The sequence below is a fragment of the Lepisosteus platostomus genome, chromosome 8 (assembly GCF_059453375.1).
Source record: "Lepisosteus platostomus isolate fLepPlt1 chromosome 8, fLepPlt1.hap1, whole genome shotgun sequence".
Lineage (NCBI taxonomy): Eukaryota > Metazoa > Chordata > Actinopteri > Semionotiformes > Lepisosteidae > Lepisosteus > Lepisosteus platostomus.
In genome coordinates this window covers 42,651,047-42,665,440 of record NC_142618.1, presented here as the reverse complement: position 1 = coordinate 42,665,440, position 14,394 = coordinate 42,651,047, and the positions used below count along the sequence as shown (strand labels likewise).

At 40.0% G+C, this 14,394-nt stretch overlaps 1 protein-coding gene across 1 annotated transcript; it reads left to right on the top strand.

The window, feature by feature from the left end:
- Positions 1-10,086: 10,086 nt before the first annotated feature.
- LOC148657364 (protein YAE1 homolog) lies at positions 10,087-13,077 on the top strand. The gene is made up of 3 exons (XM_088643522.1): positions 10,087-10,370; positions 10,806-10,927; positions 11,755-13,077. Exons 1-3 carry the CDS (start codon positions 10,257-10,259, stop codon positions 12,161-12,163), a joined length of 645 nt encoding a protein of 214 aa, XP_088499648.1. The 5' UTR covers positions 10,087-10,256; the 3' UTR covers positions 12,164-13,077.
- The last annotated feature ends 1,317 nt before the right edge of the window (positions 13,078-14,394 follow it).

The window sequence follows — 14,394 nt, the reverse complement described above, 5'->3', positions numbered from 1 at the left end:
TCTTTGACAGGAGGAGATTGCATGGGTATTTAGCTGTTATCAACTCCCTCTGGTATTTTTGTAAATTTGCATAAAACGTAAGACGCACTTTCCCTCCTTTCTCCTGTTGCAATTAAGTGAACTCATTAATTTGTGTTGAAAAATGTAACAAAGCACTAGATAATACAATTGAGTGTTTTTGTACAGTACAGGACAATTTCCAACCACCAACTGAGAAATTCCACTTGCATAAAATCAGATTTATCATGTATATTGCACAATAATGTAGTTAGTGCTTGCAATGACATAAAAGCAATGGATGTCACCTTGTTTTCAGCCTTGTCTTTGGTACGGATCAAATAAATCACACAGATTTGTTATTTCTAACCCAAGCAGCCTGTACTTTACTATCATCTCTGAACTGTTGTTCAGTGGGTTTGACATATACTTAACATTTATATTATATTCCATTCTGTAAAGAGAAGTAAAACACAACGTTTCAGCTGTGGAGCCTTCTTCTGGTGTGAGAAAGACAGGGCAGAAAGCAAAGAAAAAAAGTAGCACAGGAGAACAAAAGCTGGGAGAGTGGAAGAGGCAGGAGAGGGGAGAGGCATTTACACCCCTCTCCACTTTGCACCACCTGAGTGGCCTCTCTGCCTCTCCCCTCTCTCGCCTTCTCCTCTCTCCCAGCTTTTGTTCTCCTGTGCTATTTAGTCTTTGCTGTCTGCCCTGTCTTTCTCACACCAGAAGAAACACAGCAGAAACGTTGCGTTTCTTTTCTTCTCTTTTCAGCATGGAATAAACCCTTTACTTGTTCCTTTGCAGCCTACACATGCTGACGCAGCTACCCACTTGAACTACTTCATTCATATTATATTGTAGCACTACAGGGTAAAATGGTGGAGCAGAGTTCAACACTGCTGCCTTGTGGTGCCAGGGCCCTGAATTCAATTCCGGACCTGAACTGCTGCAGTATCTGCATGGAGTTTGTTGTTCTCGCTGTGTTCACGTGTATTTACTCCAGATGCTCCAGTTTCTTCCCATAGTCCAAAAACATCAGGTCAGGTTTATTGGCTTCTGAGAAAACTAGCACATCTGTGTTTGTGACTGGTGTCCCGTTCAGGTTGCACCCTGCCTTGTGCTCGTTGCTTGCCAGGATAGGCTCTGGCTACTCTGTGACCCTGAATTGGATGAAGCTGTAAAAATTGGATAGATTTAGCATTCTGACCCCAGAGCTGGAGTGCTGGGACTACTTCCCTGACATTTTTCAACCCTAAGTATAAACGCACACTGTCCACCCCCCATCTCCTCCTATGAAAGGTGAGGTGGACATTTTGACCTTGTTATTGCCTCTGGGTGCTACCTTCTCCACACGGCTGACACTTTCTAAGACCAATACATTGGTGTCAGTCAGAATAAGTGGGATACTCATAGCCTCAGACCTGGCTGGGCTTAAGAGAAATGCCTTTCACCAACAGGAGCATGACAGTGTTCACACTGGAACCGGGCCAGAACAGCCCACTCAGTGTTACACTCAGGTAAGCCCAGAATAGTGGACCCCATACAAGATATTTTCAGCATAGTCACTTGAAGTTAACAAGGCCATGAGGGAGATATCCAACTGTTGTTCAAGCCATTTAACAGATAAATCCTGAATAAATTCTGGCCTGTCTATATCTGAATGGTGATCAATATATTAATGCAAATGAGGGGAGGCTAGTCTGGTACAGCTCAGACATTCCTGGACCAGGAACCTGTGCTTAAGGCAGAAAAAAGCTCAGAAGAGGTGAGTGTACACCACCATCTCCTGAGACGGCCCAATGCATAGGGCCCTACAGCTACCAGACCAGGCTCCTAGTTGCTAACTCTGAGCCCCATGTACAGTCTGTAGCTGCCCCACAGGGAGCTGTGACACAATTGCAAGTACAGTACATGTCAGCACATTACATGGCTGGGCAGCTTGTTTTAAACTCCCTCAACCCTTTGTGCAAATAAGTACCAAGATGTAAAAAGAGAAGGAAATTTAAATTTCAGTTTCACCAAAAATTAATAAAGATTGAATACAAGTATTATACACAAACATATCCATGTCCTGTGCCATAAAGTATTTATTATTTCTGTATTTAGAGCTACATCTGGAAGTATAAAAGGCTGACTAGGTACTGTTCATGCATACAGTATAACCTGGGATGAACTCTGCAACTGAAATGAAAGGTACAGTTCTATGAACTAAGCAACAGTTTAATGTACTTTGGAAAATGTAATACATGAATAGATACAGGTCAATTTTGGAAGTACAGAGACTGCACAATTCCACAATGCTCACTCTTTCTGTGTTCAACCCCTGACAAAGATTTTAAGTTTTGTTTTTGTTTTTGTCTGTTGAGCTGAAGCCTTTGTCTTGTGTCATAATCAGAAACAGAAGAATAACCATTGTGTAGTTTAAAGGTAGTGGCTGAGAAAATCAGCTTCAAAGATTTGATAGGTCCCTTTTCTCCTGACAACAGCTTTTATTCAGCCAAGTTGGCTTGTACTGTACCTGCATTACCATCAGACATGACAATCGCTCCCAAAGTTCACTGCAATACTTCACAAACACAACAACATATCTGTATATTAGACCAACATTGATTAAAAAAATGTCTAACACCAACACATCAATCATGTTTACATGGAACAAAACTACTTTTTTATTATTTTCTCCCATTGACAAGCCTATTGTATTGTAATGCATACGGCCTCCATTGCTTGTGAGAGCCGGCTTACCAGAGCGGTGACGTCACCGCCCTCCCCTGTGAATAGCAGGGACCGCAGCCGCTGGGTTGATGGGAGATTTCCCTTTGGCTGGGTCCCTGTTGAATGATACCGGAGGCCCGGGTTCGAGGTCCCTGGCGGTGGGGGGCTGACCTGATGTGGCAGCGGCGAGGGTGCCCACGTGAACCCCGAAGCATTACAGTATATTGTTACTTCCAACTGCTGACATCACAGTATTTTTCACGCCAGTAAAAAGTATTTATCATCATCAATTTTCAGGAATCATTTTCAGTGAATTAAAATAAGTAGGAAGCAGCATTTCAATTGTATGGCCTTCCATCACGGTACTGCAGCTACAGTGCCAATATACCTTTACCAATCAGAAAAAAAACAGGCCGTAGGTTACGTAATGAACTGCCATTCGGTGACAAAAGTGGGAGTAGGAAGGTGGCTTGGACACTATGTTTACCTCAGTTTTTGTAAATAACGGGCAATGGTTTTGCCAAATATGGTATTTTTATTTCTGTTTTATGTCTTTTTTCCACCTCCTTTAAGGTCTCCCTGCCCTGGAGCACATACTGCACAGTGGAGGCCAGGGGTAAAACACACTCTCCTTGCCCTGTGACTGCTGCTCTGCCAGCTGCGTAAAGGAGGGGCAGTGGAAAATCTTTTGGGACTATTGGGACAAGACGAAACTAGAGAGACAACCAAAGTACTAAGCACCGAGTTTTCTTTCTTTCTTCTGTGTAGCAAAAGGTGGAACGCCGGGATGAAGCTTTTTATACAGGAACATGATTGAGAGATAAAGGAATGTACTTACCTCAAGGAGTGCTCTATGGGATCTTTGTCTTCTGTTTGTTTGGGACTGGGTTGTTAAATTGTATTGTTTTTGATCGGTGTACAAGTGATACCTTATGCTGGTTGCAAATAGCACGTTAGAATAAAACTGCAATTTGCAAAGTGCTTGTATTGTGCTGGATTGTGGGAACACAGGTGGCTCTGGGGCTCTGACTGTCTCTGTGTGGAGAAGGGTGTTAGCACTTTTAAAATTGCTAGGTGGTGTAGTCAGCTAAGTACCTGCAGAGTGGCCACTATTCCTGTGACAAAACGCTGTCATGTACAAACATCTACAGTTTTTATGTAACCCAAAATAGTTCTGGCTTAGTCAATTTGTCAAACTACAGTACATGCACAATACTACCTTAAACTTACAATTGCAAATGATTTCGAAATAAAAAAGTACAACCTGTAGAAGGGCAAAAAAAAGCTATTTTTTTTCGATATTTATGGGTCTCATTCTATATCTACTACTCCATACGCCTCCTGAATGAAAGTCCGCACTAGATGAAAACGGATTCCAATATTTTTGACAATAGTAAACTCGTAAGAAGACGCCGTTTCCTGTATTAAAAAAAGATCATTTCGAAAAAGCTCCCCCCCAGTACAGTAATAGAAGCCCCCACACACGTGTACATTAACAAAATGTATATAGTTGCACTGTTAAAGAGCTGTGTTTGGAAGATGCATTTAAATGTAAAACCAATTTTGGTTTCAAAGCTATTCAAATATAAGTATGGCTTTTAGAAATAACAGTGTCTCAAATGCCCTGACAATGCTGCATTAGATTTAAAAATGTGGTCCCCCTACGTGCCTGCAAATTTGCGGGTGTCTACACCAACCCGACGCCGTTAGATCACAGCAGTTAATTCTTGTCCTTGTTTTATACCTGTTATTATAATAACCATGAGGCTAATTATAATAAGACGGGTCTTGTGGGGACTTAGTTGAATTGGGTGAAATTGGTTACATTTCCGCATTTTAATAAAACATAACTTTTCATTTAGAAATGCGTAAGGGGTGCGGATAAAAGGAATCGTCGAGGTTCAAAATCAAGTACAGTAATCATTTCGAGAAACCCCAAATCCTCAAATCAAGATAATTTGTTCTGTGGGATTTCCGATGATGTCCTTGAAATAAAGCATTCTTCGAGGTTATCATTTAAAAAAATCGAAATTATACTTTTTTATTGAGACTTTAATCTGTTTCACTTCCTCATACAAAAATCCACATGAAATAATAATATAAGCAAAAGAAACGGATTTTAACACAAAGAACTGCACGTGTGAGGGCCTTAGAAGAACTGATACAAATCAAAGCAGGACGCTCGCAGTCTTAAAGCAAAACAGAAGCTTTATTTTCGAAAGACGTGCCCAAGTAGCTCAGGAAAGAAGGAGAAGTACACCTTTGGCGCCACCTTCTGATACGTTTTGCAACGGTTCTCCCTTTTTAGGGTTTAGTGAGCGCAGGAGAGACTGGAACAGCGGCCTGGAAGGTTAACTCGGGTTTATTGATCTACTGTAATTGACGACAGGTGTAGAGAAAGAGCACAGCATCTGCTTGCAGTGCGTTTCCCTGTACGGTCGGAAAGGAAAGCAGATGGCGAACTTGCAGTAAAGGTAAGAGGTGAGCAGTCAGAGAGAACACAGTATGCAATCAAATTAAAAAGAAAGCTGAGAGGATATGGTTTGATTAACCCTATATCTACCCATCACTGCCTCATTACCTGCCCAGTGGTTCCAGCACCTCTCTGCCTACTACCGGAAGCAGTGATGGGATCACACCTGCTCACACGGCACCATACTGTATATAGCTGCTGCTAGCTTAGTTTCTTAGTAGAAATTAGTAGCTGCTACAAGCGCTTTGAGAAGCCTTTAAAGGTGCTATATAAAATAAAGTTTTTATTATTATTATTATTATTATTATTATTATTATTATTATTATTACTACAGGCTGGTTTTAAATGCCTTGATGTGAAACTTCTCAATGTATTTTACTAATCTGTAGCAAATCATTTACAGCTCTTCTCATATTTCACCCCAAACCTTAAAGAAAAAACAATGTCAAGTCTTAAACCAGTATTTTCCTTATTTTCTACATAAGCCTAGTAGTATGAAACTCCCAAAATTCTGTATAAATGGCAAAGGATATAACTATGAAATAGTCAAATTACTGTATATAATATATCCCCTGTCAGCAGGGCATTGCTGTTCACCGTGTAATAGATTATTGGAGTCTGTATGCAGAAAAAACTAACACAAAAAATTCTGGAATTTAGATTTCAAAATATAGAAACTCCCTGACATGGACTTTTTGCATTTCACACACACTGTGTCCCTTGACTAGATTGGTTTCCTCAAGAAAAGGTGAAACTGTTAAGGCAAGTATCACTTTTGGGTTCAAAGCTCCTAGGAAAGGTAGAAGAATGCAAATGTGGAGTACAGATCAAATTTGCAAGCAAAATATAACAAATATATAATATTTGTTCGCTTGACAATTATACTTCGAACAAGAGCAAAAGTATAGATTTACCTGCATTACTGATCATTAAAAGGCATTATAGATCTTTTTCTTATACGTAGGTACCTTGATTGAAAGGTAGATTCAACAAGAAACAAATAAAGGTTCAAGTAAATTGATCCTGAAATCCATGCTATTTAATACCTCACAACCTTTAAAACAGGCAGCTAAACTGCTGTAGTGTATTGCTGCCATCTGTTGGCGCATCAGATTGTGGAAGGTGATCTCCTACCCACAAACCCCAAATTAACATGTATTGTATGTATATTACAAAGACCGAGGAAATTGTTCTATAATAAAGACACTTTATGACTGTCAGTATTTTTAATACCTTAATGGTAAACTACATATAGCTGTAATGAAACAAATGCCCTGAATGATATTTATTTGAACTGCAGAGAATTTAGGAAGCATCTCGTATTGTCCCAGAATACTGATGATGATGATGATTGTTATTATTATTGTTAAATGACAAATTATAATTGTCAGAACTGTCGACATTAGCAAAAGATGATTATTTAGTGTAGACTACCTTTAAATGAAAAACAATGTAGGCCTAATTGCTGTACAAACATGCAATTAATACTACTTTGACTCAATTCAGCAAAAATCTGAAACTGGTGGTTGCATTTCAATTATAATCACTTTTTGCATCTACTATATTAAACTGTTTGAGGGTGGCATTGTGGCGCAGTGGTTCACAAGCATCTCCTCACTTTATACAGCACATGATGGGAGTTATGTGCTTATACATTTTCTTAGTAGAAAGTGAATGAATTCTGGATGATCTAAAGCCTGTTTATCTATCAATAGATAAGCACCTTAATTCTTGGGGCTATCTCTGTGGAGTTTGTATTGTAGTGAAACTGGGTGGACAGGATGCAGACAGGAATTCAGGCTCTTTTAGAATGCAAACTGCTCTTTATTGCCGGCACAGCAGCAAAGACAACGGGAGACAAAGACAGTGTAATCAGGGTATAATACACTAGGTCCACCTGGGGTACAGGTACATAGGTAGAGGTGGTTGTCGCGGACATGGACTGAGATCTGTGTCAGGTCTTGTAGTAGACCCTATGCGATGTGGTAAGAGCCGGAGAAAACAGGAGGCGTGGAAAAAGGAAACACACAGGGGTTTAATAGTGCACAAAATAATAGTGACAGTCCGTGAGACAGTGAACGGGGGAGACAAAGAACAGCATCCAAATCCAAACGGGTCCAAAGGCAGGTCAGGGCACAGTCCGAGAGTCCATCCTGGGACATGACAAGGTTAAAGTCCCTGGGAGGGGGGAACACACGGACAGACAAAACATGGAGGTCCAAGGGTGACGGGGCGAGATCCTCCAGACCCCGGGCTCAGGAAGCGGGAGGTGTCGGGGATGAGGCCTATCAGGAGGCGGACGTAGGTTTTCCTGGTGCCAGGCGGGGCCTCCCGACATCCTTACCCTAATGATGAGCCCCGAGGACTGGAGGAGCTAATCTTTAAATAAAACACCTAAGAAGGTACACCTGGGGAGGTTAATCACAAGAACAATAACAGGAGTAGTGGAGCGCCCTCTAGGGAGGGATGTCAGGCGTGACAGTGGTTACAGGTATAAAAGGGTGTAAACCGGGGATAAGTATTTATATGGCAGCCCAACAGCCCGCAACAATATGCAACCGCATCAGATGGTCAACCTGCGCTGGCCGGTAGCCCCCAGTTCCCCCTTTGGCTCCTCCTCCCATCCGGTGCCACAGTATGTTCTCCCTGTGCTCGCATGGGGTTCTTTGGGGTGCTCTGGTTTAACTGGCTCCTGGAAAATTTCACCCTTGTGTGAGTGTGTGTGTTTGTGTCTGTATGTGCCCTCTGATGGTTTGCATCCCTTCCAGATGGATGCATGAGCTCTTTGAAGCCTTTCTGAGTTTATTAAACAAGTTTGAATGTTTTCAGAGTTTAGGCAATGACACAGCACTAAGACATTTATTGTTAAGTTTATCTAGTTATTTGCTGATGGCTTCTGGCTCTAGGTAATTTAATATTCTTCTTCTGGATGTACGTTCAGTTTTTTATACTGTCAATCATGGTATCCTACTGGATTGCTTGGAATATTATCTAGAGACCACTGGTACTTCCTTTGACTTTGGTTCTATTTGGCTTTTATTAAAACTACCTAATTTGCAGATCTTGTTTGTTTTAAATCTGATGCAGTCCCACATACTCAGGGTGTACTGTATGTCATCACAGGGTACTGTGATGAGACTGCTTATTTACAATGTTGCCTCTTGGACAGATAATTCATCATCATGAACATGGGTTTGACTGCTCTTCTGAGACTATCCAATCTAATTGCAGACTAAATCAGATATTATTGTGGCATCTTCTGCACTTTACAGATGTCTGTCTGACTTTATAAATAACTTTATAAATGCAACAGACTTTCTTAAATTAACTGGGGCAAAACTGAAGTTATGCTCATAGACTACCAGATCAGCTTCGTAATGTTGCTGATGGTACTGAAATCAAACCTTTGATGGTATAAACCTTAGTGTCACTTAAACCCTGTACTATTATTTAATTTGCACCTCTCAACTTCACAAGGGCATGTTTTTTTTCCACCTATGTAATTCTAGTAGGACCCATGCACTACCTATCTGACTCTGAAATACTAATCCATGCTTTAATTTAATCAGAATAGGCTATTGTAATGCCTTATATACTAGGGTCCCTTCTAAGGTACTAAACAGGCTTCAGTTCATTCAGAATTCATTCAGCGGCTTACTAAACAACGATATTAGCACATAACTCCCATCCTGTGTATCAAGAATCTGTATTGCAAAAACTTCTGAAGTGTTGATTTGGTTATTGTACTATTCTGAATTGTTGATTGATTTCTTTCCACTACAATACTTGTATTTTTTACAAATAATGGATTCCTCAGAAAGCAAACTGGCTTGGCTGAACAAGTACAATGCCGATGATAACAGGCAATAACCGAATGCCTAAGCATTGTATTCTAGTTTTGGTGTAAAAATAGCTTGAACAATTGTCATTTTCTGTTGTATGATTTTGCTTATTGAACTGAATTTGAAATAAGTACTACAGTCACCCATACCTATTGTATTTTGAAAACCAACAAAAATCTGCTACTAGCCTGGGGTTACCGGGATTGAGAAGAAATAGAAAATCTGTAATTAAAATGTTCTTAATATCAATAATTCAGGTCTCTTTTCTCCTTACAACCCATTGTCTCTGTTCCTTCTTTTTCACCAGATTCTCACCTTATCGGTTCTTCCAGAGACTGTTCACTGTCCACCCTCAACCCCCTGTGGTGGAATGAACTATCCACAAAAATCAGAACTGTCCCTGATCACCCCTCAACACGTACTCAAGACAATCACAGCTTGTGCCTCCTCTTTAGACACAATCTGTGATCTCTCATCTCTACAGATCTCACACAGTACTGCGCTCAGTTTTTTACCTTTTCAAGCAGGTAAAGTTACCTGTAGGGAGGTGATGTAACCTACAGTATACGCTTTCAGGCTTATGACTGACAGGTTGTGGGTTCAAATAAATGCTGCAGACACTGCTCTTGTCCTCTAGAGAGAGGTGTTTTACCCCCATTTGTTTCAAGCTCTATAAATGAGGACTATCATTACTGGGAGGCAATCCCTGTAGTTGTGGAGTGATGTCTAATCTTCTTAACACTACAGGAACTTGGATAAGCTTTGGCCTGATGAGCTGCTGTGGCTCTGGTTTAAATTCACCTCTTATTTGGTAACAGTACTTACTGTAATTCACTTTCATACAGTACTAACGGGTTATTTATACGTATCCAGTTTATTTGTATAAGCTTAAGATGTTTTAGTACTTTGATTTCATTATGGTTTGTGTAAGATCTGCGCTACCCTTCCAGCTCAGTCGACTCCTGCAGTTGTTAACGCAGGATACATTGGGCAGGGTGTCTGCAGCAAGATGGCGTAGTGAACAGGACAGGGTGCTGTTAAGGTACCAATCTAGTTCACGTAAGATATCGATGGGACAAAAGCTTGCGCATACTGATGTCGTCACACTAAAAAGCAGAAATCGCTAAACATGATGAGGAGGAGTACGTGTGATTTCGTTTGATGTAGAATTGGTACAACATCACTTTACATCGTTTGGCAACAGTGTAGTATCTTAAATTACAGCAATGGCTTGGGTGAAGGCAATTCCATCCGGTGGGGAAGATGTATTTGATGAAGATGTGGACGATCTGAATCTTGAACAGAAGGAATGGAAGTGTAACATGGAGAAACGTGTGAAGGTAACGTCTTGTTTCCTAGGTTTAGATAAAAACAACTAACCTTTTACTTTATTGTATGTTACACTAAAGGAACAGCCGTAAAAATGCTTAGTTGTTTGTGTTGTAGTGTTTTTTCCTTTATTTTACCAGATACTGTAAGTTAGTTGAGAACAAATGATAATTTACTGTTATGACCTGGAGACAAATCTATTCAACAGGATGAATTATGCTTCATTAGTGTAGTTTTTGTGTTTGTTTACCTTTTTTTAGTGCTAGAAATCTTAATTTCCAGGTTTATGGTCCTATGTTTAACTTTCTTCTTTAATTAAATGTTTTTTATATAGGTTGTGTTCCCTGAGGCGCTTGATTGGCGCATAACTGCTGATTCAGCCTGTGTTAAAGCGTACTTTTACGGCATTTGTTTTTTTTTTTTTATATTATGTATGTTCCTGCCAGGACGGGTACCGCGATGGCGTAGATACTGGCAAAGGGTCTTCCCTACAGCGTGGCTTCAATATTGGCTATAGAGAAGGAGCAACACGCATGGTAGCTATTGGACAGCTGAAAGGAGTTATGAGGTAAAAAAACGCGAGCTTATAAAGAAATTGTTTTGAAATGGGCAGTGCCAGGAAGGCCCGATTCTCAGCACAGACCGTGCCCACTTTTAAGTTACAGTAATTAAGCACAGTGCGGTGCAAGGGATTTATTAAAATAACCTGTTACGTAGGCTGTTTCTCGATGGCTTGAGAAATGCCATGATTCACGTGAAATTATCATTTAATTTAATGGTATCTGAAATCAGTAGCCACGCCTGTAAACAATTTAAATATCATATGTAAGCAATATTAGATAATAACCTACCGATGTTCGGACGTGTGTCTGATTTTGCAGTTTTCAACCGCGGCACGCTTGCTTACAATTTAACACCAAGAAACTTGTGTGTGTGAACGTTTTGTTGGTTGTTTTGATCTTGTTTACAGATCACCCGTGTTTGGTCCAAATGCTTTTGAATGATATGTATAAACCTCTCTAGAACTATATCTGCACTGGGCCTGAGAGTACATTTAAATCTATAATTGTGTAATTATCATAATTTTAGTAAAACGTTTTCTGTAATATGTCTCAACTCCAAATAAAAAAATAGATTTTTTTTTTAGTGTGGGGTTTTTAATTACTAACCTACGCATAAGAAAGAAAAGATCAAGAAAAACACCAAAAATGAACCAATCTTTTGTGTATTTCCATATTAATTTATTGGGTGACATTAGGTACATTTTGCGTGTTTTTTTTGTAAAAGAAGTACGAAGTTTATTAAGCCGATCATACCCCTTATACATACAGTGTGTGTAACTCCTTCCGAAGCTGCACTGCTGTGACACGATTCCTTGCTTGTCTATTTGTGCAGCGCCCTGCAGTGGTGGTGCCAGCTGAAACCCTCGGACCCTAACAGGCTGACCTCAGTGCGCCAGCTGCTCCAGTCCGTGATAAAGCAGGAGGAGTCCATGCTGGAGGGGCTGAGCATGGTTGAGCAGCCCGCCAACGTCGGGGACATCACAGAAATCATTGAGGACATGGGTATGGGCCAGCCCAAGTCTGGGTGTAGTGACAGTTTTGGCGACACTGGCTGCAGCGGGACTGGGGAGCAGCAGGGAGACTCTGGCACACGGAAGAGTTGCGGCCTTCTTTCTTCAGCGCCTTCTAGCACAGCAGAACAGACCCTGGCACAGCTAGTAAAGAGCTGTGCGGATTTAGTTGAGGAACTGGGACTTCCAGAAGAGCTGCTGCATCACCTACATCAGCTGGGAAGCACCTAGCACAGGCATTGTTTCAAAGAAACGCATTTATAGCTTTGCACTGAGGCCCACTTACATCAAACGTTTGTTTTCATCACAGGCTGTTGTTGATGTAAAACTCTTTAACGAAGTCTTAATTAAGATACCTAAGGCTCCCCTTTCTACTGTATTCTATTTTGACTATAAACATTTTAGCACATTGTAACAATCCGACTTGATAACTACTGCCCAAATTTGTTTACAGCCAATAAGGATTTTGGGGTAAGCTGGCTTATGAAAAGTATTTCTTTAAGTTTATACATTTTGGCAGGATGAATTCAGAAGGCAAAACTGATTTTATTACAAAGAAACACAGTATTATCCAATATTCAAAACAACCATGAAACAAGTAGGGCAATAGGAGTCTTTTTCCAAAACAATTAGAACAGTTCGTGCTTTGCACAACTATGGCACAGTCTGGAATACTGTTTTTTGTCTGTCGGCAGATGTTGCTGTGGCTCAGGCAGTCTTCCAGGTTTCTCTGGCTAGTTGACTTCTACTGATTTCTTCCTTCCGCTCTCTCCTCTTTTTTCTTTACCCTAAGAGGAACTGCCTTTTTAAAACCCTAAGCTCCTCCCCTAGACTCGCACAGGTATTACATATGATAGGACCAATTATCCAATTAAACAAATCAATCAACTCCTGGTGAGGCTTCAATCATTGAAGAATAGTTGAATTATCTAAAAAGAGACTTTTTTGTGCCTTTTATTCATTTGTAGCCACTGCTACAGTGTGTAGAACAAATTTAATTGGTGTTCCATCTAGATATCTTGGAATCATAATTGAGTGTATCATAGGAAATGTTTGTCATAAATGTTTTAAATAATGCAGGATATTATTGAAAACATGAATTTGATAAACTTCAAATAAACATTTCCAAAGGATCATTCTTAAAACTTATTCCTTCATAAGTTACTGTTGCTGGAATTTCAGATATTCAAGGTAGGTTTTCTTGGCTGGAGTATTCAGTGGACTATCCAGTGGAAGATCCCCATTTGTGGTAGTGTGGTTTTATGGACCTTTGCACATTTAGCAGATTTTATATAAGATTTAGGATGGATCCTGGCTTTATTAAAGTTTTTGATTCTTCACACAAGCCAAACAAAAGATATATCAGGGACATGAAAAAGACTTATCTTTTTCAAACTGAATCTGAGAAAGTATCTTGGCTGTATTCCAGTTTCTTTGTTACAAACACAACAATATACAGACTTTCACAAGGTGTTTCTATCACCATCTACAAATCTCTCCAGTCACCAGTGAGGCACTGATACACCTTATACGGTATACAGTATGTGTTCAGATGGCTATACCAACTGGCTATATTTCCCAATAATTACTTCCCATGTTCACATTCCAACATGCCAGTCAATTAAACTATTAACATGGACTTGAAGCAGCTGTTTTATAAGTTGATCACAGTTTTGTTTCTATGAAAAGCAAACTCGCTGTGAAAATCTGTGTAAAGGCACAAAACTACAGGAGAAATTTCATTTGTAGTGCTTCCATGTCTTTGTTGCAATATATTGAGTGCATCACTGTCATGTGTTTATGACACTTTATGGTATTGTTGAAAATGTGACTGATATCAACAGCCTTTAATGGCAGTGTTTCTGTCTCCTGACAGCTCAACCCTAGGGACCATCTGTCACAGCTGGTGAAAGATTCTCTTAAAGGGTTCTGGGGATCCACTGGTGTCATCAGAACTAATCCAGGGGAAAGCAAGAAATCTGGAAGGATTTCTGCATTCTTGTTCAATCATATGGCACTCAGTGGATGGTCTGCACTAGCAAAACAACTAAAATGAGGAATTTCACATTGGTTGCAGTTTTCTCCCCCAACTTCTTCATATAGTTGTAAACCCACCTGGGACTTACATGCAGCATTGTGTGTAATGTGATGTTGTGCTACAAAATTGAAAGGAGCAGTCTTTGTTATCTAAAACATTTCTATACCCTTGTCGGATGAGATTTTCTGCTCAGTAGCAATAAAGTGTACCATACGCAGTGCCTATAGAAAGTTCATATACCCTTTCTGATAACATGTCGTGGCCTAACAGCATGAAATCAAGACACAATAAATCCTAATTTATTTTACTTTTATTTACACATTGTAACACACAACCCCCAAGAGAAAAATGAATGCTTAAACATTGTGAAAAGAATTTGAAAACCTAGAAAAATTGATTGGATAAATGTACCAAAGTTTATCGG